Source organism: Eretmochelys imbricata, chromosome 10, assembly GCF_965152235.1.
Source record: "Eretmochelys imbricata isolate rEreImb1 chromosome 10, rEreImb1.hap1, whole genome shotgun sequence".
Classification (NCBI taxonomy): Eukaryota; Metazoa; Chordata; order Testudines; family Cheloniidae; genus Eretmochelys; species Eretmochelys imbricata.
This window is the reverse complement of record NC_135581.1, coordinates 18,894,159-18,920,130: the sequence shown is the minus strand read 5'-3', so window position 1 is coordinate 18,920,130 and position 25,972 is coordinate 18,894,159. Positions and strand designations below refer to the sequence as shown.

The 25,972-nt window shown below is 40.9% G+C and overlaps 1 protein-coding gene across 2 annotated transcripts in view; it reads left to right on the top strand.

Annotated features, from left to right (window-relative positions):
- The window catches only part of XYLT1 (xylosyltransferase 1), a 311,032-nt gene that overhangs the window by 56,646 nt on the left and 228,414 nt on the right, over positions 1-25,972 (top strand). The window contains exon 2 of one of the 2 annotated variants that reach the window (XM_077828347.1): positions 10,935-10,953. In XM_077828347.1, the coding sequence (XP_077684473.1) occupies positions 10,935-10,953 (19 nt within the window). Of the gene's footprint in view, positions 1-10,934; positions 10,954-25,156; positions 25,196-25,972 lie in introns of both variants that reach the window. The other variant, XM_077828348.1, reaches the window with a different exon arrangement.

Sequence of the window (25,972 nt, the reverse complement as noted above, 5' to 3'; positions counted from 1 at the left end):
GTTTTCTCTATTGTAAGGTTTTCCATTTTTACAGTAACGTATTGTGTGGAAACTTTAGATGATTTTGCTTATTGAAATTGGTCATGTCTTTCCCCAGTGATTTTTTTTTTTCCGCACACTATGTCCTGTTTCAGAATTTAGCAGATTGCATTCAAGAGTAGTAGTTCAGAATTGTTTTCATAGGAGACCGAGGCAATTGCTAGCTTGGAACACTGTGATATTTTTAAAATGCAATGGTTATTTATTAAACTAGCTTTTAAAATAACATTATGGTTACTCAGTAAATATAGGAGCCCTTTTCTAAAGTTTTAATTAGAAACTTGTTACTTGAGGGCCAGTTTCTGCTCTGTTACTCCATTGTTAATCTGAAATTACTCATGATTTACATCTGTGTAACTGATTGTAAAATTGCCCTGAGTTAGCTGTTCATTCTTGTGTGACATAAAGGAAGAATCACTCACAAAGTGTCTCTTCTTAAGAAAATGGAAATGAAACTGCATTTCATCAAATGGTTGAGAAGGATGAGTGTTTTTTGGAGAACAATTGGGGGATGGGGAGAGGAACATCTTTTCTAGTGTACTGTATTTTATACCTTCAGTAATCAACTCCCCAGAGACTGATCACAACATTATTAGATGATATTATAATTCTTCCCATACACTCATCTATGCAGTGCATGCTCAAGCTGAAAGTTATTTACTATGCAACACAGCGAAACAGACTCTTGTTTGCTAGGAGCAACAGCTCATAATAGTAATACTTCTCCCTGGGCTAATTCTTAATAACAAGACTTTGAGGAATGCAAAACCGTTCTGATCCTTGCTGTGAATCAACGGGATGTTGCGCTGTCATTCTTAAGTATAGCTTTGAAAATGTGGTGCCACGGTAGCTGTAGCATATTGTGCGTCCGTGCTGGAAAAGAAGCCTGCCCTTCGGTTAATCTTCTCATCTATTGTTTTTTTTCTGCCTTTAACAGTTAGCCAACATGTCTGACCTATGTTGCTAACAAGTTCAAAATGTCAAACTGATGCATGTGTAATACCTTATACTTGGGCAGACATCTTTTACAGGCATCTGGAGGATCCTTTCCCTAATGCTATGTACATGCTGCTGACTGAATTCGGTAATCCGCGCTGAGCTGGTAGCAGCGGATATTTGTAGGCGGTACCACACACTGAAGATACGAATTGTGCAAACCACATATTTAACCAGAATTTCAAGATTCAACAAACATCAGGTTCTGCCAGTGGCTGAAATGTTCAATAAGACAGCACAGATTTCTTTTATCATGGTATTTGAGAGTTCTCCTCTATTTCTGAGCGCTGGCTATTATTGAAGACTGGCAGTGGCTGCCTGTGACTCAAAGGTTTATTGCAGTCCAAGTTTTGTAAGTGGCTAAAGGCTTCTGTAAAACTCCAGCAGGCAAGCATCCAGTTTGTCTCTGCTGAAAGGCAGGGAACAGAAGCTTTTAGATTCAACTTGAAACCGCTTCCCCCTTTCCTCTGGGGCTTCTTGATGAGCATGCAGGTGCTCATTTGGCACTAACATTGTTTGTTCTGGGTCATATCATACCTGACTCCTAGATGACCAAGACCAAACTGGATTTGGAAATTGGAGTATTTGATATCCGGTGTTAGGAACTTAATCTTCTTGGGTCAGTTCTTTCCTCCATTTCCACAGGCAGAGGAGGACTCACTTGGGTGTACCTGGGGACAGACAGGGTGAAACGCCACTTCTGAAGTATCAGTCCCCATCCTACTATAAGCCATTCTTCACATGCTCCACAGGAACTGAGCGGGACGCTGGCTAGGGAACAGCCACATCCACATCTACCTGAAAGGGGTTTCCAAAGAGGATGGATCTAGACTGTTCTCAGTGGTAGCAGATGACAGAACAAGGAGTAATGTCTCAAGTTGCAGTGGGGGAGGTTTAGGTTGGATATTAGGAAAAACTTTTTCACTAGGAGGGTGGTGAAACACTGGAATGCGTTACTAGGGAGGTGGTGGAATCTCCTTCCTTGGAAGTTTTTAAGGTCAGGCTTGACAAAGCCCTGGCTGGGATGATTTAGTTAGGGATTGGTCCTGCTTTGAGCAGGGGGTTGGACTAGATGACCTCCTGAGGTCCCTTCCAACCCTGATATTCTATGATTCTAGGATAGCATTGTCATCCCTGGAGAATGGACATTGACCCAGTCAGCATTACATAAGAATGGCCATACTGAGTCAGACCAAAGGTCCATCTAGCCCGGTATCCTGTCCTCCGACAGTAGCCAATGCAGGTGCCCCAGAGGGAATGAACAGAACAGGTTATCATCAAGTGATGCATCCCCTGTCGCCCATTCCAGCTTCTGGCGTTACTTCAGTTGCTTTCCCCCTCTGAGGGAGGTGGCAGGACAATGAATGGGAACATGGTATCCATGGGAAATATACTGCCGGGCAGATAGGGGTGAGCTGGAAGCACCACTGTACACTCAGCAATTTTGATATGAACTCGGGATTTCTAATTCATTTTTCTTAATGTGTGTGCTTAATTTAAGAGCACAATGTGGGCTCTCGACGTAGTGCATAGTTTCGTACCTTACACAAACACACAGAGCCAGACACATGTACCAGCACAGAGACCAAAGGGAGCCATTTTGTGCCTCCATTTCTCTGGCCATTAGGGCCTATGTTACTGTAGCCTCCTCTCTCAGGTTAGGACAGTCCTGAAAGCTGACCTGAATTGAGCCTAAATATGAGTCAACAGTTTAACCCTGTTGCAAAAAAAAAAAAAAAAAAAAAGCAAACATTATTCTGGGATTCATCAGCAGGAGTGTTGTAAGCAAGACAAAAGAAGTAATTCTTGCGTTCTACTCCATGCTAATAAGGCCTCAACTGGAGTTTTGTGTCCAGTTCTGGGCATCACATTTCAAGAAAAATGTGGACAAACTGGAGAAAAACCAGAGGAGAGCAATAAAAGTGATTAGAGGTCTAGAAAACATGACCTATGGGGAAAGATTGAAAAAATTGGGTTTGATTAGTCCTTGAGAAGAGAAGGCTGAGGAGGGACATGACAACATATTTCAACTAAGTAAAACCTCAGAATTACAAACACTCGGGAATGGAGGTTGTTCATAACTCTGAACAAAACGTTATGGTTGTTCTTACAAAAGTTTGCAACTAAACATTGACTTAATACAGCTTTGAATCTGTACTATGCAGAAGAAAAATGCTGGTTTTACCCATCTTAATTCAAATGAAACAAGCACAGAAACAGTTTCCTGACCTTGTCAAATCTTTTTAAACTTTTCCTTTATTTTTTAAGAGTTTACATTTAACACAGTACTGTACAGTATTTCCTTTTTGTTTTGTTTCTGTTGCCTGATTTCTACTTACTTTCCAAATGAAATGTGTGGTCGACTAGTCAGTTCATAACTCTGGTGTTCGTAACTCTGAGGTTCTGCTGTACATAAAAGATTGTTATAAGGAGGATGGTGAAAAATTGTTGTCAACCTCTGAATGGGACAAGCAGCAATGGGCTTAAGTTGCAGCAAGGGAAGTTTAGGGTGGACATTAGGGAAAACTTCCTAACAGTCAGAGTAATTAAGCACTGGAACAAATTACCTAAGGAAATCGTGGAATCTCCATTATGGAGATTTTTAAGAATCCATTAGACAAACACCTGTCAGGAATGGTCTCGTTATTGTTTAGTCTTGCCTTGCAGGGGACTGAACTACATAACCTATTGAGGTCCCTTCAAATCCTACACTTTTTAAGATTCTGTGACCACTACTGACGGAGCCATGATACTTTTACTGTGATCATTTAGGATGGGATTTTCAAGAACACGTAAGTGATTTAGGAGCACAAATCAGTGAGACTTTTGCTCTGAAATCACTTAATAGCTTTTGAAAACCCCACTGTACTCATCTCATCCTACTCATCCCATTTAAATGTCTGAATGTTTTTTCTTTCTTAGGTTTTATTTCGTAGGTGAAGTTTTTCTTAGAGTGTAATATACTGCAGTAAACTTATGGCTAGTCTACACTGGCAACGCTAAAGTGTAGCGGGAGCAGTGCTTTAACGTACCTTGTGTGGTCGTGGTGCAGCGCTGGGAGAGAGCTCTCCCAGCGCTCTAAAAAAACTCATCTCAATGAGGGGCATGGTTCCCAGAGCACTCTTTACACTGGCACTTTACAGCGCTGAAACTTGCTGCACTCAGGGGGGTCTTTTTTCACACCCCTGAGCAAGAAAGTTGCAGTGCTGTTAATTGCCAGTGTAGACAAGCCCTTACTCTCATCAGCTCAACGGCTGCTACATGGACTGAATGGTTGTTAGGTTTTTAGTGGATAACCACTATGTTGTGGCTTTTCTTGTGTCGGATGTGTTTATGAGCCCTAGCCAGTGGAAATGACTTGCTACTTATTTTTAAAAAATCCTTTAAGTATAGGTTTCAGAAGTTGTTTTCAGAATTGTTTGTTTTCTGAAGTGTGCTAGATTTTACTTACATAAAACATTGTAAATAACTCGTATCTGTATCAAAAGCAGAGCAACTTCCAGTTATCTCACTGGATATATAGTTACTCTGTCCATGGATGTGCTTACTCCCATACTGTGCTGGAGCATATATTGGAACAGAGCTTCAGTTCACTGACTTCAGTGGAGCTACGCTGATTTACTACCCCAGCTGAGGATTTAACCCATTGTTACTGAACCAGTAACTGTAGAAGAGGTTTTATTTTGTTTTGTTTCTGTAGGTGAGATATCAGACAGCTGTAAAAACATCTGTTTCATCACCAGTCCACTTGTCTTTATAACAGGAGTCAGCTGGAACATTTGTTTCTCAGCCAAAATTTTCACACTATACTAGTTACCTGGTACGTACATCTATAGTACATGATCAAACAGCTGCATGCTGGGCTCAGATACAGGGGTGATCCTGTTTTGAGCAGGGGTTTGGACTAGATGACCTCCTGAGGTCTCTTCTAACCCTAATCTTCTATAATTCTATGATTCCTACCAGCTCTTACAAATTACAAAAACTTCACCAAACTTTTTTAAAGCTACTCATGTTCAAGAAAGCAATTCAGTGCTACTCAAACGTGTCTCAAGCCTCTGCTGTCTTGTTTCATAGCAGTTTTGATTTTTGGTGTAAGTGAACTGTAGTTAAATAAAAATAACCTGACAGCTCAGGCCTCTTCACCTTTGTAATACTGTTATCACAGGCTTAATACTTAAATTATTCCAGTGTCTATTTTTTTTTCTTGTGGAAGTGCCTTACGTGTTTGTCACAGACTTTGCCACATTCTCAAATGTTACTGTTGGTGAAACTATCTATCCAAAGGGAAAAATTTCACTTTTTGTATTCTCTTTTGAATCAAATCTGATTTTGAGTAGAAAAATCTTGCAAATTTTTGCAGACTGTTCATAAACTTGGAAAACTTTTGAAACTTTATTTATCAAGATTTTTGGTGTTTCATTTTGAATTTTTTGCACACCTTAAATGGCCACTACTAATTGCATATTTACAAGTTTGTATTTTACCTCCATGCAGAGGTGAAAGTAAGCCAGTATGGGCCGTTATGGCGTACTGGCAGGAGCCAGTGCTCTGTGCCGGACCAGACTGGCTTCCCCAGGCCAGTGATTTAAAGGGCCCGGGGCTCCGGCTGCTGTGGGGAGCCCTGGGCTCCTTAAATCACTACCCGAGCCCCGCTGCTTGAGCCCTGAGTGTTTTATTACCTGGGGAATCTCCAAAGCTCTGCCTGTAGTTTGGAGACTGTCTTTGAACCCTTGTGAGGTTTCCAAATACACGTTGATAGGGTCTGTCCTGCCCACCGAAGTCAATGGGAATGTTGCAATTGACTTAAATGTATTGGCACCTTAAATGCCTGCAGATAAATTCTGTGTTGTGCCTCTAAGAAGTGCAGGAGAGGACTCCAGAGCAAGGGTAGGAGAGGCTCATTGGCTTTCATTCAGCTATTTTAGTACCCTTTTGATTCTGGGCTGCTCCAGGGGATGGAACTGCCCCTGCAGGCTGCCAGATTTACAGCATCTGGTTACCAGCTGCATACAGGCAGGAGCATTGCCCACAATTTTCACAGTGCAGTGTGGTGTGTGGTCCCACGCCCGCTGTGCCAGTGCTTGTGAGGGCGTCCTTGGAAAACTGTCTGTGGCTCTCCCTCAGTTCCTGTGCTGAGGGAATTCTCCCCTGGTTGGATCTAGGATTATTAGAGCCCTTTTAGACTGAGCTTTCGTGAGCTACAAGCTCATGCTCAAATAAATTGGTTAGTCTCTAAGGTGCCACAAGTACTCCTTTTCTTTTTGCGAATACAGACTAACACGGCTGTTACTCTGAAACCTTTTAGACTGCTTCAGCCTTTTTATGCTGAGAAAAGCAGGTGAGTGGGGGGTGAGAATCTCACCCTTACTTTCCATTGTTCTGTTCACCTTACATCTGACTTCAAACTGGCTCTGCTGTGTTAAAACTTGCACAGAGCCTGTTGCAATGGCTGAAACTAGGGTCTTCAATAAGTCATAAATTTTCAAATGCTGCAGATGTAAACCATGTTGGGAGGATTAGTACACTAGTCAAGTACTTGCCCCTGAGAAATGCTGTTGGCATGTAAACAATGCTAGAGAGTGAAACTGGGACAAGTGTCCCAGTCTTGGTATCCAAAGATCACCTTTCACTGACTAATTCCACTAACTATATAATAGGGAGAGTTTCCTGTAGTCTCTTTTCTTTTTCTCGATCACTTGCTGGAGAAGAAAAACTGTTAGATAATGGCTTTTACAGCTGTGGACCAAAGCTTCCTGGAGGTTTGTTAAGATGTCCAGAAGAAATAATAAAATTATATTTGACATGGCCTGTGATAACCGGCTGAGAAGCCCTGCTGAGTTTTTTATGGAATCAGTATCTTTGCTTGAATGCATCCTTTGCAGACCAGTTATTCTGAAGTCTCTGTGTAGATTAGCAAGATCTTTATTTCTTTTCTCCTCTAAGTGAACACTCATAGAAAACTAGTGAAGTGAAGCAAGACAAAAGAAATGCAGCCTGCTGCTCTGCAGGCTAAGCTGATAATGGCTAGTCTTTTCTAATTATTGTCCCATTGTGTGGACTCAAGCCTTTAAAACAGTGGCCAGTGTGCAAAAAAAAAAAAAGCATCATGAGCCATTTCAAGCTTTGATTTCTGGTGCTGTAGTTACTAAAATGTTGCAGGTTGTCACGTCTCTAGACTTGGGGCCAGAGCGTGGCTAATCCCTCCCAGTGGGGATGGTGGTCCTTGGAATGGCAACTCTGCCTGTTGCTTTGAAAGGGGGCAGCCCCTCCCATCCCTCTGCCAGGCCAGCCGCATTGGCCAGTGTAAGAGAGGCTGGGTTATGGCACTGTGCTTACTCCTCCCAGCATACCCCACTAATCGCTCTGCTCTTGGTTAGTGTGCACCAAATAAAGCAAGAGGCTGAACAATGAGGATAAAACTAAATATTAAAAAGATGCTCATTAAGTGAGCTCATAGATTCATGAATTCATAGATTCTAATGCCAGAGAGGACCATGCTGATCATCTAGTCTGACCTCCTGTACAACACAGGCCATAGAACTTCCCCAAAATAATTCCTAGAGCAGATCTTTTTAGAAAAACATCCAGTTTTGATTTAAAAATTGTCACCGATGGAGATTTACTGCCATCCTTGGTAAATTGTAAATTGCTCCAATGGTTAATTACTCTCGCTATTAAAAATTTACACCTTATTTCCATTCTGAATTTATCTAGCTTCAGCTTCCAACCACTGGTTCATGTTATATCTCTCTCTTCTAGATTGAAGAGCCTATTATCAAATATTTATTTCCTATGTAGGTATTTAGACTGTAATCAAGTTGCCCCTTAACCTTCCCTTTGTTAAGATAAATAGATTGAGCTCTTTGAGTCTATCACTATAAGGCATGCTTCCTAATCCTTTTTAATCATTCTTTGTGGCTTCTCTCTCAACCCTCTCCAATTTATCAACATCCTTCTTAAATTGTTGACACCAGAATTAGACACAGTATTCCAGCAGAGGTTGCACCAATGCCTAATACAGAGATGAAATAACTTCTGTGCTACTACTTGAGATTCCCTCTATTTATGCATCCAAGGATAATCACTGCTTCCCAGGGTAGAGTCCCCCATCATGTAAGAATGGCCTACGTTCTTTGGTCCCAGATGTATACATTTACCCACGTTAAAACACATATTGTGTGCTTGTGCACAGCTTGCCAAGTGATCCAGATCACTCTGTATTAGTGGCTTGTCCTCTTCATTATTTAGCAGTTCTCCAGTTTTTGTGCCATCTGCAGACTTTATCAGTGGTGATTTTATGTTTTCTTCCAGGTCATTAATAAAAATATTAAATAGCATAGGGCCAAGAACGGATCCCTGTGGGATCCCCCTAGAAATATATACGTTCAATGATTATGCCCCATTTACAATTGCATTTTAGACCTACCAGCAAGCTTTTAATCCATTTAACATGTACCATCTTAATTTTATATCCTTCTAGTTTTTTCATCAAAATGTCATGCGCTGCCAAGTCCAGTGCCTCACAGAAGTATATTATATCAACACTATTATCTTTATCAACCAAACTCGTAATCTCATCAGAAAAATATATCAAGTTAGTGTAATGGGACCTATTTTCGTTAAACTCATTTGATTGGCATTAATTATGTTACCTTCCTTAAATTCTTTATTAATCGAGTCCTGTGTCTGCCATTCCAGTCTTCTGGTGCTTCCCTAATGTGCCAAGACTTATTGAAAATCACCATTAATAGTCTAGGAAGCTTCTCACCCAGCTCTTTTAGAACTCTTGGATGCAAGTTTTATGTACCTGCTGCTTTAAAAATTTCTAACTTTAATAGATGCTGTTGAACATCCCCTGAAATAGTAGTGGAATGGAAAGAGTGTAGTTATATAATACAATTACATCATCTATCCCCCCCCCCCCAATACAGAACAGAAATATTTATTGAACACTTCTTCTTTTTCTGCATTATTATAGATAATTCTACCACTTCCATCTAATGGACCAATACCTTTGCTAGGATTCTTTTTGTTCCTAAAATACTTAAACAACTCCTCCTTGTTGTCCTTAACTCTGCTGGCCATAGATATCTCCTTGTGTTCGTTTGCATCCCGTATAGATTTTCTAGAATTTCTAGCTTCTGATTTATATTCATTATTATCTACTTCTCCTTTCTTCCTTTTGTTATATATCTTTTTTTTTTAGCTGCCATCACTTCCCCTCTAAATGAAGTCATTTTTTTGAATCAATATAGCCTTCTTCCTCAAATATGGCTTTTTGGACATCTAGTAAGGTCTTTTTAGATTCTCAGTTATCATTCACATTTTTCTGATTACATTCTTCCTCCCAGCTGATTTGGCTCATAAATGTCAGCTTTGTGAAATTGGCCCTTTCAAAGCACCAAGTATAAATATCACTAATCTGGACTTTATTCTGTTTGAATATTATAAATATGATCACATCATGATTGCTAGTATCTAAGTTACCATTAATTTTTAGTTCTGTGATCAATTCCTGTTTATCTGTCAAGACAAGATCTAATATACAATTCCTCTCTGTCGGAGGCAACGCTTTTTGAATTAGGAAATTGTCATGTATAATCAGGTTTTATATTGTCATAGAGTATTTTGCAGAGGCGACTAGTGGGAGGGACACAAAGGGGGCACCAGCTAAAGGGGACATCTGACCGCCTCATCTGACCCGCCCATGTGACTCCTCCCTGCCCCCCCATGTGACCTTCCTCATGTGACTACGTGGCCCCCCACATGACTCGTTGCCGCCCAGCCCGGGGGCCCTGCGCTCTCCCCGTCCCCTCCCCATCCCACGTTACCTGAGGGGGGTGGGGAGCTCTGCAACAGCTCCCCTGGCATGTGTGGAGCCACTGATGCTCTCTCCCAGGCAGTCTCCAGCCATGCTGCCTGCCTGGGCTGTCCCAGGCAAGTGGCATGGTCGGAGGCTGTCTGGGAGAGTGCAGTGGCTGCATGCTGCACCAGGCAGTGTGGCCAGAGGAGGAGGCTGGAAGAGGACAGACTCTGCCCCTGCCCCTTCATCTCCCTGGCTGCCGGCCTTGCTACCCCTCTCCCCCAGGCTTTTTGGGGAGCGTCGTGTAACACCCCCCCGCCCCCACGGGTTGCCATTGCCTGCGGCACTGGGGTTTCTGCCCCATGGGTATGAAAATATTTACCGAAGCTCCGTTCCAGGCAGCTCCAGCTGAATTCAAGCCTTGTCCATAATATTTGGAAATTCAAAGGATGTTTTTGTACTGGCAGCATGAGACTTCCAGAAGATGTTGCTCAAATTGAAGTCCCCCATGATCACCCAGCCTTTTCCCCTACCCATTACAGACTGCTGAATAAGAAGGTGGTCATCCTATTCCCTAGTGTGATTTTGCGATCTATAGCAGACACCAACTAATATCCTATCTTTTGCATTATGTGTTAGGACATTGATCCATAAGTATGTAAGATCATTTTCTTCCAAGTTACCAAGTGACTCAAAAACTGGTGATGCCATTTTTGATGTAGTGTAATTCCCCTTCCCTTTTGCCCACTCAATCCTTCCTAACTTTCCGCCCATGGGAATCATCCTACCAGGATTCAGAAATACCAACCACATCAAACATATGCTCATAAATCAGCAATTCCAATTCTTGTTTGTTACCTAGGCTCCTAGCATTGGTGTACAGGCAATTCAAGAATTTGTTCTGTACGTGTCCTTTGGTTCACTGATTAATTTTGTTTTCAAATCTCAATTTTGTGCTGAGTGCTCATATCTTCCCTCTTTTTACCCTCCACTTTTGTTATTCGTTTAACACTTCCCTGACCACTTTAGTCAGCTTATCCCTGGGAAGGTTGGTCCCCCTTCTGCTGCAGAGGAGGCCATTCAAACTATACAGCCCCTTCTTCCCAAGGAGGGTGGACCCCAATGTTCCACAAAACCAAAACCCTCCACCCAACACCATTTACCTAGCCCTCGGTTCACTTCCAGAATCTTCTGCCATCTGTCTTCCTTTGCTCATGGGAAATGAAGAATCTCAGAGAAGATCACTTGGACTGTCTTCTTTTTCAACACGCTTCCGAGTTCCCTGAAGTCCTATTTACTTGTGTTGCTTCTGGTTAATAGAAACAAGAGTGAAGCACTCAGAGAGGAAATAGCAGAGGTTTTTGTGCCAAAATGGAACATGGGATGAGAACCATAAGCTCACAGGCCTGAGGTTTGTAAAAGAGACAAAGCCACAGCGCCCTGGGACGGTTGTGTCCCTACGCTTCAGTCTGTCAAGTCAATTCTACCCACATGCCAAGATATTTATTATTTGGATCCCCTTTTCCCTGGCAGTAGATAGGACTGCCAGGCCTAATGTTTTAAACTGTATTATAAAGAGATTTTTCTCTATTATCTGAGACACCATCATGTAAAAGTACAACAAAACAGAAACCAATTTACAGTCTGGGACTGAGATTTGCGATAGTAAACATATGTAAATTAAGTGAAAATGGCCATGTCAAGATGAGACCTTTTCCCTTGTTTACTACACATCAACCCAAGAGGAACTGAATTTCAGGGTAATCAAAAATTTTAAACTCAAAGTATTTAGAAACTGACAAAGAGGATATAGCAGGCCTTCACATTACTCTTCTCTCTGCTGCCTTAGGCATTTTGTGGAATGCACAGCAACAGAAAATGATACTGCCCGCTGCCCCCCAGACCTCATCTGGGACTTGCCATAATCAATCCTGGACCAGTGTCAACAATGCATCTGACCAGATTGAGGGGCCAGTTGCTGTTTTAAAGTCCCATATTTCTAGTGCTAGAAAAATGTGTTTTACAAAACAGGCGAGCAAAGGTGGTCTTGTGCTTAAGGTGCTTTGTCTTGGGAGATTTGGATTTGATACTTGGTACTGTCACAGATTTCCTCTATGACCTTGGACAAGTCACTTAATCTTTCCATACCTTGGTTCCTCCCCTATAAAACAGAGAAAATAATACTCCCTTTCTCCCACCCTTTGTCTGTCTTGCCTTTTTCAAAATGAAAGTTCTCTACCACATGTTTGTACAGCACCCCGAGGCCCTGACCTTGGCTCGAGTGTAATAAAAATAATGAACACTATTGGTAAAATAGAAATCTTAGCATTTCAGTAGTAAAGTATTCTTGCCCTGATCTGCCCTCAAATATCAGATATTAACCTCATGTCCTTCAGATGATCTTTTTATTTGTTTAGTTCTCACTCAAATTCCAACAATTATTTCTACCATTTGTAAAATGGCAGTCTGAAAATTGAGAGGTGATGATTGTTTAAGTCACTGGTTGCTATTCTAACATTTCTCAAGATACTGTTGCAGGCAGCTAAAACTTCGTGGAATTTAAGTGGAACACACACAAGCAGAGCAAGATTTAACTCAAGTAATGTCAGTTATTTCATGACCTGAAACTAGCATTGGTCTTGGTCCAGTGATCAGGAAGAAAAAACGTTTCTCTCTGACACAGAGGGTTTTCATTAACTGCTGGTGATGGAGTAGAGTAGGGGCTTTAGGGGACGAGAGCTGAGGAAGCGTTATTACCTGCTATTACCAGCAGGAGAGTGAGTTTGTGTGTGTATGGGGGTGGGGGGGATGTGAGAAAACCTGGATTTGTGCTGGAAATGGCCCACCTTGATTATCATGCACATTGTAGGGAGAATGGTCACTTTGGATGAGCTATTACCAGCAGGAGAGTGAGTTTGTGTGTGTGGTTTTTGGGGGGGGGGGTGAGGGGGTGAGAGAACCTGGATTTGTGCAGGAAATGGCCCAACTTGATTATCATGCACATTGTGTAAAGAGTTGTCACTTTGGATGGGCTATCACCAGCAGGAGAGTGAATTTGTGTGGGGGGGTGGAGGGTGAGAAAACCTGGATTTGTGCTGGAAATGGCCCAACCTGATGATCACTTTAGATAAGCTATTACCAGCAGGACAGTGGGGTGGGAGGAGGTATTGTTTCATATTCTCTGTGTATATATAAAGTCTGCTGCAGTTTCCACGGTATGCATCCGATGAAGTGAGCTGTAGCTCACGAAAGCTCATGCTCATAAGAACCATATGTCACATCAAGTTTTGCTGGGGGTACAAACAAACAAGTCATTTATGCTGATATATTTTGGAATAACAATGATGTGTGTGTGTGTGTGTGTGTGTGTGTATGTATATATATATATATATATATATATATATATAATAATTTGTTATATTTACCATAAGCTATAACTTAAACTGTTTCAGCTCTGCTTTGTTCTCTTATCTTTGTTTGATTTGATAGAGTTTCTATCACGGTGTATGAAAATAATTTGTACAGTCAACAATTTTATTTACCTTTACTAAAAATTAGTAGCCAACTCATTTTCATGTATTGTGACTGCAGTGGTTGCTTTGTAAAAGAATTAGATGTGCTAATATGATGTGATGATATGAGGAGATTGTGTTGCCTACTGTTTAGGGCAGGGAAATTCAAAATGAGGGGTGTTGGTTTCTCTTCCTAATATATGTCTTGATTCTCCAAGTCATTGTGTGCTATTGTGCTTGTGTGGAACAATTTGCTGGATCTGGGCTTCAGTCTCTTATTCGTTATGTAACACAAATAACTTCAGCCAAAGTTTCCAAAAGGGTCCTTGAGTTTGAGTGTCTTGTTTGTTTGTTTGTTTTTTGCATGTCCAAAGTGAGTCACTTTAAGCCTTATTTCAAGAAGTGCAGAGCAATCCCAACTCCAGCTGGAGTCAATAGGAACTGCTGGTGCTCAGTGACTCTGAAGAATCAAGCTATAAAGGTTTCAAGTTAGCTAAAGTGAGGCAAGTTTGAATTAATGGACAGTTTAGTAAACTTGGCCTTAAACTCTGGGCCAGTGCACTTACAGCTTGATTTTCAGAGTTGATGGGCAACAGTGGCTCCCACTGACATTTGAGGTTGTTGTGGTTGCTCAGCACTTGTGGAAATCAGACTGCTAGACCTATGAATAGATATTCTATACATTGAAGCAAATAAACAAATCTGCATCTATTCCTGGGCCTTCCACAACATTCCGCCCCCCGCACCCCCGATCCCCGGCCTCAGTTTTACCTATTTGTGAATCAGCTACTTCACAAGAGCACTGTGAGAGTCCCCTTGAAATAAATGGAGAAAAAACATTAGTTAATTACTAATATGATGTTCACTTTCAACTTTCTTTTTAAAACACTGTCATTAAATCTCTGTGCTAAGCATTTGCTCTTTTTCCCTCTTATCAGGCAGCTGATTTTCTAAAACAATTGTGCATGTAAAGCTATCCAGATAGCACAAACTGGAGGATGGCTAGTCACACATGTTCTGTTAATACCAACATGACTGTTGCTCTAGTCTAGCAAAAAGAAAAGGAGGACTTGTAGCACCTTAGAGACTAACAAATTCATTTGAGCATAAACTTTCATGAGCTACAGCTAAATTCATCGGATGCATGCAGTGGAAAATACAGTGGGGAGATTTTATATACACAGAGAACATGAAACAATGGGAGTTACCATACAGACTGTAACAAGAGTGATCAGGTAAGGTGAGCTATTACCAGCAGGAGAGTGGGGGGTGGGTGGGGAGAAACCTTTTGTAGTGATAATCAGGGTGGGCCATTTCCAGCAGTTGACAAGAACGTCTGAGGAACAGTGGGGGGAGGGGGAAATAAACATGGGGAAATAGTTTTACTTTGTGTAATGACACATCCACTCCCAGTCTTTATTTCAAGCCCAAGTTAATTGTATCCAGTTTGCAAATTAATTCCAATTCATCAGTCTCTCATTGGAGTCTGTTTTTGGAGTTTCTAGAAATCTCTCATAACCTTGGCAATGGGTTCAGAGAGCTTAGCCCTCTTGACACCAAATTCTCACCTCTCAGAAACAAAAACAATTGAAGTACAGTAAGGGCAAAAATGTGCTAAGTGTTAATGAAAGGAGTTCATTATTATATAATAAATGTGCTTTTCCATCAATGTCTGCTTCACAATAATTTACAGGATGCTATATTCTGAAATGCTTTTATTTTACTTTTCCTGACTGCAATAGGAATGAGGCCTCTTTGTTTAGATTAAATGGAACATTCTTAGCAGCGGAGCAGAGTGGTTAACTCTTGGCTGTTTCATTTTGGCACAATGATGTGATAACTTCCTATTTGACAGGCACACAAATGACTATACAATAAGCTTGCAGCACGCTGAGTTTTGTGCACTAGACAGGAAGTGTGCTGTTGCTGCCAAGAGTATTTGTAGCACCTTCACCACAAACGGCAAATTCAAGGAGTGCTTCAGTCCATAAAGTGAAGGGAAATTTTCTATTCTTGCTCTGCTTATTTTCTGTCTTTCTGCTATTATTTATTTACTGTCCAATTGAAGGTTAATTTAGTGCCAGACTGGCCCGGTGTAAGGTGCCAGATTTACAGCCCTGTATGGTGAATATCACTATTTATCTGAAGAAGAGGTGCAACCCAAGTAGCAGCCAGGCAAATACGCCACTCTGCCATTATTTCTGAACCCTATTTAGAATGACCACTGTTATGAATTAGAAGCCGTAATGTGACATTTAAAAGAGCACTCTGAAATCATGTGTCTATATAGTTTAAGTGGAAAGGAGGAGGAGATCATAAAAAATTAAATGTAACTTGAATAGTGAAAACTGTGTGATTGCATTTTGACAGTAATAGTCTGAGATATGATGAACTTAAGAATTATGGACCTGATTTTTATATTGTCTTACACTTTATGCAGTCATTAACACTAGGGCAAAGACTTTGTACCTTTGTAGAGGTGCAAGGAAGTGAAGAACTAGTCTTTATATCTTGTAAACGAGAGAGCTGGTTGGATTATAGGAAACATTCATTGCAAAATATTTTGCAACATTTCTTTTCCAGTATTGTTATGTAGAGAGAAAAAGGCAGAAATTTTCCAACCACAGACACACACATTCATTTAGCGATGTTACTATAAACACTTTGCATTATTAAGATGGAAAGAATTTTTTAAATGAACTATGCTTTTCATACATACTGATTGTTTACTTTCTAATTTTTTTCAACTTAGTGAAAATCAGTGAAGTTACTTGTTTGTTGTAAATTTCACAAATTAGATTCTCAGTCCTGCAGTGTGTGGGTTGCACACACCACAGGTTTATTTGTTTAAATGCAACAGTTACCTTAGAATATGTGTTTAAGTATCCATTATTCTTTTGTAATGTAAAAGCTTAGTTTCACAAAATCTAAACTTAAGGCCAAATTGTAAAAGCATCCTTTTAAATTGCATGCCTGTTGTAATTTCTGTTGACTAATGTATGTTTGCCTGCCTGATTTATCTATTTCTACTGCCTAATTATTGTGAACCAAATCCTCCGCTGGTTGAAATTATCAGTGGAACTTGCCAGTTTATAACAGCTGAAGATCGGATCCTGTTCCTATATGTGGCACCAATCATCATAGCTTCTAGGCATCAGAAAAGGCATCCGGTATTAGCTCAGCAGAGGCAGATGAAAGAAAAACTTATTTAGAAGTGTTCTGTTTTTATTTCAGTCTTTCCTCCAACAAGTGTAGGGCCTGTCCTGTTCTTCTTAAACCTTGTCTTCATAAGATCAGTGAGTTTTGCCATTGACTTCAGTGGGAACTGGATCAGGTCCATGGCCATTCCTTGAGCAAAGAGGTCTTTACTATATAATTCAGTTTTAGGGGGTTCCATTTTGTTCCCTGTGCTGAATCCGTGGAAACTTTATTCCATCACTGTTTGAGTCAGCAGTTCTGTGGGAAACTGGCCAGACTTCAAGCCTCACCAGGGTTTCCAGTCTTCTGGCAGCCAATTCACACATTGCATTTACCTATTTTGAATCCTACTGCCTGGCATCCAGTTACCTTACAGCACGTTAAACTAACAGTTTTTTATCACATCAGGGTGATAATGGTGAGACCCTAGCAAGGAAAAGAACACACAATGTGCAAAAGGCATCAAAATGTTTATATATGCTCTTTCTGGGTTTGCATGAAATGGGTTAGAACCACCAAGTTCTTTCAGAGTTTATTAAAATATTCTTTGTTAAACAGAGCAGAACCACAGCAGAGATTCAAGAGTCAAAGTAAATTAGTAGCTGCCCTTTGAACAGAGGGGTCCTTCCGCGTGACAGTGTTCATGTAGGGAGTGACTTTATGCAGTTTATCAACTTTCCTTTCCACAAAGAGTGGCACAGCTAGCAGTGGTAATGATGCTGTCTATCTGCAGTACATGAAGCAACGCAGAAAAATCAGCGGTCTGAACAGGTGGGGGGAAGGGTGCGGGCATTAGGTAATACAGAATTCTGTTTGTGGACCAAACACGTTGTATGTCTTTTCAAGGTCTCAAAACAATACGGAAGCCTACGCAGTATTGGCTTCAAAGGCTCTATAAACTTATGCAAGTCAGTTTACAGAGTCATTACTGTAGTTATACCAGGGACCAGTGGAAGTCGGTGGGGGTTACTCTACATGTAACCTACTTTAACAGTTCAGAATTGGTTCATATTTCATAGTCCTTGACAGACTTCTAATAATATGCAAATCATTCAGTGAGCCAGTTATCTCAGTTAAATTACTGCTCCCTTGATGTGTGTGAACTTGATCATACCGGAAGTGAAGGGTTTTTTTTTCCCCACATGGTAATGTTTTGCTGCTATCCTATCCAATTTGTTTGTTCCAATTTTCACATATTGCCTGAGACATCTGTGAATGTGGCCTATGTAATTTTGGTGTGGGATAAAACAACTTTGTGTTGTAGCATTTACTGTAATGCTCTTTCCCAAGACTTTCAGCTGCAAACAGTTGTATTCATCTTTTGGGTGTCCAGAGACATTCTTAAAAGCAAAAGCGGGAGTGTCCAGTTTTAAATCCAGTACACAAAAAGTGGGAAAGCAGCATTGTGTTGTCACAACAATGTAAGAAAAGGAGAGTAAGTGTTCACAGATTGAAGTAAATGGCTACGTGGGCAAGACTGATGTTTCACATGTGAGGCTATGGACTGATTAGTGTTGTTCTTGCTGCTGACGTTGTCCTCTCTGAACAGATCTCTCTCTGTCTCTCTCTTTTTGTGTTTCCTTTGTTTTTCATGAGCAAGTTGCTTTTAATAACCAAATCAAGCAGAATATGGACCAAATTCTCCCCCCCCCCAATGTGCACCAGTGTAAATCTGGTGCAATTCTGCTAAAGTCAAACTTACTTCGGTGTAAAGTGGAAGCAGGATAGGGCCCTGAGAGATGGAACGGGGTTTCTCTTACAAATCTCAGTATTGTTAGACCAGTTGCCGACCTGGGTACTAGACTGTTTCAGTGAGGAGGAGTTGGTCGTGTATAGGAGGGGAGCAGCTGAACTATGCAGCCTTCTAGGTTCATTCCTGGTAGCCTTCAGGGCAGGGTTTGTGGTGCATTTGAGCAGGCCTTTTCCCATCTGCAGCCATTACCTCGTACAGGCCCATGTAAGTCAGTTGGCTCTGGATTTAGAAGGCAAGTGCTTAGGGATTTTTCTAATAGATGGATCCAGCTGTCAAGCTGAGTGCTAATAGTTTGCTAAGTTACCAAAGCAGTTTGGTTGCCTGCATACCTGTGCAATTGTTTGATTTTAGTTTCTGTTGGGTGCTAGATGCTCTGGTGATAAGCACCTTTTTGAAATGTGTATGAATTCAGCTGTATGAGGAAGGATTTGGCTGTTCCAGGAATTTTCTCCCTCCAAAACATGTACCTGGTACCTACTGGAAGTGACCTGCTGTGTTGCAGGAAGTGCAAATCAGATCAGCAGGGTTGGCACAGTGAGGGCATACTGAGGTTTATAAGCCAGCTAACAATTATTTTTTTTCTTCCAGTTATCACTGTTTAAAAACGTTCATGTTTTGTTTCCATGATCATTCAGTTCTAGTGGGCAGGGCAACTAGCAAATACTGTCCTCAGAGCTGAAACTCTCTAGCATGTCCTCAGGGTGGTTATGCAGTGTGTGTCTGTAAGCTCTGTGGTAACAGGATCTGTTTGAAACTTGTTTAATCTCAAATAATACTTATTTTATATATCTTGCATCGTGGCAGCTAGGCACATTGAAAACATACAAAGATTTTAAAATTCTTAAGATAAGACCCCTGCAAACACTGGCAATTGAACTGCCAGCATCCTTTAGGATACTCAGTGTGCCTAACCAGACAATATTGTATTCCCAAATTAACTCAAGTTGACCTTTGCATTCACCAAACCTACCTGAGCATTTTAGGGAAGGCTGTCTTTGGGAAATACCCTAAAATTAACTGACTCATTTTGAATGAAAAGTAAGTGTGTGTATCTCTGTGGAAGTGGAACCCAGTGGTTTTTTTTGTTAAACTCTGGCAATTGATTCACATCTTAAAGATACCATTGCAAGGAAAAGGATAAGAAACTTCTTTTTATTCTAAATATTTTTGCCCCCTTTAAATGAAAGCTAAGTTTCTACTTTTACATTTCTCATATAAGGATGTGCTCAAGGTGCTGAGCTTTTTGGGACCCAAAGATCCAGCTCTGGAATTTTCAATCAATAGAGAAACTAAAGCAAAACAACACAAAACTGAAAGTGAACCAAGCACTAAGCAATATAAATGATCTTCTTAAATGAGGCACACAATGCTCACAAAATTTGGGGCTGGGGTGCGAGCTCTGGGGTGGGGCCAGAAATGAGGAGTTCAGGGTGTGGGAGGGGGCTCCAAGCTTGGGCAGGGTGTTGGGTTGCGGGGGAGGTGGGAGAGGGCTCCAGATGGGGATGTAGGCTCTGAGGTGGGGCTGGGGATGAGGGGCTGGGGGTGTAGGAAGGGGTCAGGGGTGGAAGCTCCGGGCAGCACTTACCTCAAGCAGCTCCCAGAAGCAGTGGCATGTCCCCTGTCCAGCTCCTATGCAGAAGCGCGGCCAGGTGGCTCTGTGCGTTGCCCTATCCGCAAGCACCGCCCCTGCATCTCCCATTGGCTGCGGTTCCTGGCCAAAGGGAGCTGCGGGGGTGGTGGCAGTGTGCGGAGCCCCTTGGCTGCCCCTACACATAGGAGCTGGAGTGGGGACATGCCACTGCTTCCGAGAGCCTCATGGAATGAGGCAAGCCCCAGACCCTCCTCCCTGGCGGGAGCTCGAGGGATGGATTAAAATGTATGGCGGGCTGGATGCAGCCGGCGGGCCGCAGTTTGCCCAGCCCTGATCTATGAGGTTAATACTTTCTTTTCAGTAGTTGTTGGGCTTTTATTCTAAGAATTCCCTGGACCCTTTCAGGATGCTGTGGTTCTAACTGAAGAACCAACAACGCATTTTGAAAAAGCTATTGTCTGCAATGTAGCTGGCAGTGACTAAGAAAATCCAGATGATATCCCAAAGGGAAATCTGTACAGCGGGGCCATTGTATTGGAAAAGTAATAATTTGCTGTTACTACCTTAGAAAGTTATTTTTGGATTCTCTCTCTCACACACATACACACTATTCAATATTGTTGGTGTCTCTGATTTGGTGTAGATCTCACAGGGGAGAAAAATTCAGAACAATCGAGACCCATTCTAACCAAATTAAAAATTGATCCCTTCACTTAAGAGAGGAGAGGTACTTTATAGTGTCTGAGCTTGTTTTCTTTGCTGGCGTCACTTCCTTAGAATCCAGTCACACAAGGAATTAATTTAATCTCCTGAGTCCGTAACAGATGAGCATGATAAATGCATGTATTCAGTGTCTAGTGTACCTGGATCATTTCCTTTTGAGAAAATAGGGGGGCCAATCTTCACAAGAGCTTTTTTCACTAAATAAGATCCTTTTCTAGTTTAGTTTATCTGAGTGAAATCATTCATGGATACATCCATGTTTCTGCACATCTTACAACTGTTAGTATTATTTGATCTGTGGTCAGATAACATCCATGTGTGAGCAGTAGTTGTACTCCAGTGTTTGAATATGTTGATAAGATCACTAGATGTTGGATTAGAGGTAAGACTTTGATACTTCTCAGCTGTGCATAAACTGCTGGCAGATATCACAGAACTTATTTATTGCTTGGGGGGAAAAGACAGGCACTTAGCTACAAGGCATCTCTGTATTTGACTGGTAGTCTTCATTCTGGGCTCATTAAGAGACCCCTTCATTAGTACAGTTATAAAAAATGTATTAAACCAAAAACTATGCAAATGTTAACTGCATTTGGTGTAGTCTTTAAAGGGAAAGGAAGGAAGCTAGCTACTTGTTACACATTGTGGCCCTGCAGGAACAAAACAGAATCACATCTAGCTGAAGTATCCTGGGATTTTAAAACTCTTATTCCCAGGGGCTTTATAATCTGACAGGCCAGAATTTACCCTACTCTCAACTGAAGTTGTCTAATTTTGACAGACGTGATGGATTAAAGAGAAAGCATCATTGACGTGGTTCCACTTCGTTAGCTTTTCCAGTTAAACAGGATGCTATAGAAAGTGAGACCCCCGCAGTAATACCTTGGGCCAGCAGGACTGAAGTTTTAAAAGTGTACCTGTGTACTTTAAAAGATGATTCTTTAAATATTTTGTTTGAGAGCTAGTCCCAGAACACTAATGATTAGGTTTGAAAGGATTAGGTTTTTTTAAAAAATCAGTAAATATTGGTAAACCTATTTTTCACTGCACACACAGAAACCAAGGAAGAAAAATTTCCAATGATGATGATTGAAATTAACAAATAGGCAAAGTAAGAAGAGAACTTAGTTTGATTTAGAGATATTTACTTTGTATACTTTGATGTGGTGTTGACAATTTGTGTTTTAACAGCTATAAAGTTTTAAATTTTTGAATTTCAAAACCTACTCTAATTGTTATTTCATGATCTCCCCATAATTTTTCACAACTATGAAAATATAAAATTTTGGAGAAAGTGCTTCAAAATAAGTGGATAAAATGCTTACCCCATAATTTTGCTCAACTGTGAACATTTAAATTGATAATAATCAAAGCAAATGCTTAAAAATCAACATAAATACTATCTACCAAAATTATATAAAAAACCCACATTTAATTCTGCAAAGCCTTCTCCTGATGTAGCTTCTTGCAAGGATATTATCTTTTTTTGAGGACCTGTTCATTAACTGGCCACATGGACAGTTTTTATGCTTTAGTATTTAGGAGTACTTTAATGAGCTTTGGACCCTAGCCAAGTTGCAATAAGGGTTCTTACTTTGTGCACAAAAGAAGATATACACTTCAAAGCTAGAACTGTTTACTTAAATATAATGACACATTATTAAAGCTAGTTGTATCATCAGAATGAAATTTTGATGAAAAATGGGAATAATCACAAATATATTCAGTTCTCCAACCAGCTCTACACATTGCCAAAGTCTCCAATTAACTTTCTGAAAGAGCTCAAAAATTTTAAAGATGCACAGATCAGTTGTATTGCAATGTAAAAAAGAACAGAGCAGGAAAAATATGAAAACCAAAACAGGAGCTCAATGATATGAGTGCCTCATATGACCGTGAGTCTATTCTGAAACCTATGTGGTCTCCCTAATATTCTTCTAATATTACTTTTATCCCATGCAACCAAATATTGTGGCTGGCAAATGCTTTGTATGGAAGTGGAAGAGAGGTGTATATGAAAGGAACTCTATCTTAAGAAGAGAACATTTGCGAAGCCTGGGCTAGAGTAAACACTTGTTTCTTTGGTGTCATCTTGCCTAGTCAATAACAGCTCAAAAAAGTCCCATTTTCTCGGTATTCTGAAGACTAATGTCTATTTCTGTGATATTCTCCAGGGATGCTACTGAACAGCTGTGTCCCCTTTGCTGTCCAGCCCGGGATGCCTTTTACATTGCTTTGCTATAAGAGCCACCACTCCTGATGCTCACGCACAGCCTCCAGCAAAACCACTCGCAGCTTTGTTACATGAATGCTCTGCCAGCCACTCATGAATTGTATTGCAGAGTGACACCAATAAATCTCCAGTCCCAGCCTACTCCCTCCAGAAATGTGTATCTTGTACTGCCCAGCACTCTACTGGACAATAAAAACTCATAGAAAGTCCATCCTTTCCTCAAAGGAAAATGATATGCACAGACCCTGTTATCTCAAGTGGTGGTTTCCAAACACTTCAGTCCAAACACACTGGTTTAGATAAAGTAATAAAACAAATTTATTAACTACAGAAAGATAGATTTTAAGTGACTACAAGTAATGAGTCAAAGTCAGAATTGGTTACAAAGAAAATAAAAAGAGAAATCGCAAACGAATACCTAATTTAGCAAGCTAAATGGATTCAAAGCAAAGGTTTTTTATCTCACTATATGCTTATAGCAGTCTATACTGTCCGAAAAGCCTTCCAGCTAGCACCTCTACACCAGTTCAATGATGCTTCCTTTGTCTTTCAAGAGTTTTGTAGCTGCCATGAGTGGAGGTATTGTCAATTTAGAGAAGGACCGGGATATCATACAGGAGGATCTGGATGACCTTGTAAACTGGAGTAATAGTAATAGGATGAAATTTAATAGTGAGAAGTGTAAGGTCATGCATTTAGGGATTAATAACAAGAATTTTAGTTATAAGCTGGGGATGCATCAATTAGAAGTAATGGAGGAGAAGGACCTTGAAGTATTGGTTGACCACAGGATGACTATGAGCCGCCAATGTGATATGGCCGTGACAAAAGCTAATGCGGTCTTGGGATGCATCAGGCAAGGTATTTCCAGTAGAGACAAGGAAGTGTTAGTACCGTTATACAAGGCACTGGTAAGACCTCATCTGGAATACTGTGTGCAGTTCTGGTCTCCCATGTTTAAGAAGGATGAATTCAAACTTGAACAGGTACAGAGAAAGGCTACTAGGAAGGTCCGAGGAATGGAAAACCTGTCTTATGAAAGGAGATTCAAGGAGCTTGGCTTGTTTAGCCTAACCAAAAGAAGGTTGAGGGGACATATGATTGCTCTCTATAAATATATCAGAGGGATAAATACCAGAGAGGGAGAGGAATTATTTAAGCTGAGTACCAATGTGGACACAAGAACAAATGGATATAAACTGGTCATTGGGAAGTTTAGACTTGAAATTAGACGAAGGTTTCTAACCATCAGAGGAGTGAAATTGTGGAATAGTCTTCCAAGGGAAGCAGTGGGGGCACAAGACCTATCTGGCTTCAAGATTAAACTCGATAAGTTTATGGAGGAGATAGTATGATGGGATAACATGATTTTGGCAATTAATTGATCTTTAAATATTCATGGTAAATAGACCTAATGGCCTGTGATGGGATGTTAGATGGGGTGGGATCTGAGTTACTACAGAGAATTCTTTCCTGGGTATCTGGCTGGTGAATCTTGCCCACATCTCAGGGTTTCAGCTGATCACCGTATTTGGGGTCGGGAAGGAATTTTCCTCCAGGGCAGATTGGAAGAGGCCCTGGGGGTTTTTCGTCTTCCTCTGTAGCATGGGCCTGGGTCACTTGCTGGAGGATTCTCTGCACCTTGAAGTCTTTTTAAACCATGATTTGAGGACTTCAATAGCTCAGACATAGGTGAGAGGTTTATTGCAGGAGTGGGTGGGTGAGATTCTGTGGCCTGCATTGTGCAGGAGGTCAGACTAGATGATCATAATGGTCCCTTCTGACCTTAATATCTATGAATCTATGAGATGCGGGAGAGAGGTGAGGTGATGTGTGCGTGTCCTCTTGTCATGCCATTCTCCACTCTTTGAGGATTATCTCCAGCTGGTGTTCAGGCAACAGCCAGTCTGTTTACACTGCAGCTGTTTTCCATTGCTAATATGTAAAGTTCTTGCTTGCACCCTTCTTCCTGCCAAAGAATGGTGGCTAAACTTGGTGATAACCCATCATAATCCATTTGATTATGCTGATATCTGGCTGGGGTGCCAGAGTTTCTTTAGTCTCTAAAAGATTGGTTTGTGCCTGCTTTTCTAAACTTGGAACATGTTATACAGTAGAACATTTTATACATGAGATTTTATATATGTATGTATAATTTACCAGGACAATAATGTTCAGCAGATTATCAGTTTTCAAGTAATACCTCACAAGGAATACTCTGTACAAAATTTATTATAGTCTTGTAAAAGTGGTGAACATAATGGTATAGACTGTGTCACAATTTCCTTCTGCTTTCTTTTTACAGGACCAGCCTCCCCGTCCCTACACCGGCTTGGAGACCCAGGTTAGTACTGTTTTCCCCCCTCTATTTGTTTAACTTGTAGGATGTTCTGGAGGATACCTGCTTCCAGAGTGACAAGGCTGTGCCATCACCTCAAATCTTGATTGAACTTAATTGCAATCTGTACCACATTGTCAGAGCAGAGGTCATAAATTTAAAGCCAAAACAACTGTCTGTACATGAGTCTCCCCTCTTCCATTTGCCCAGCTCAGCTTCCCAGACAGTACAGATAAAGGTGTTGGCTGCCAGTTTGTTACTTTTTAAAAATACAGTTGTATTGGAGATTTCTTTCTAAAACATAACAATGCACAGTAATGAATCCATGGAGATGCTTGGCACCAAAAGGTCAAAGTGACAGAGGGGTTTTTACAAAGTCACGAAGTCTCTGATTTGTGTTTCCTAATAAGGCAGCAGCATTGATTTCCATTCACCTTGATCTTTGGGAGACAGCTAAGGCAATAGCATTGACATACTGAAGATGAGTCATATACATTTCCAATTTCTCCAAATAGAGATAACATTTTCTAACTTGGGCTTCCATTGGACTTTCCCAGGGGAGAATTGTTAACTATTTTACGGTATATTGGTGGCTGCACCAAGCTCATTCCATCCGTTTTCATACCCCCTTCTCTGGGAACCAACCTTATAAGGTATGATTGATAGGGTTGGGGTAGCACAATTATTATTATATGGGGTCGGAGGGCCTTGGTAGAGTTGTATCAAAATACAAAGTAGTTAAGACAGTACAAGTCTCTTCATATTAGCGAGCCATAAATTGCA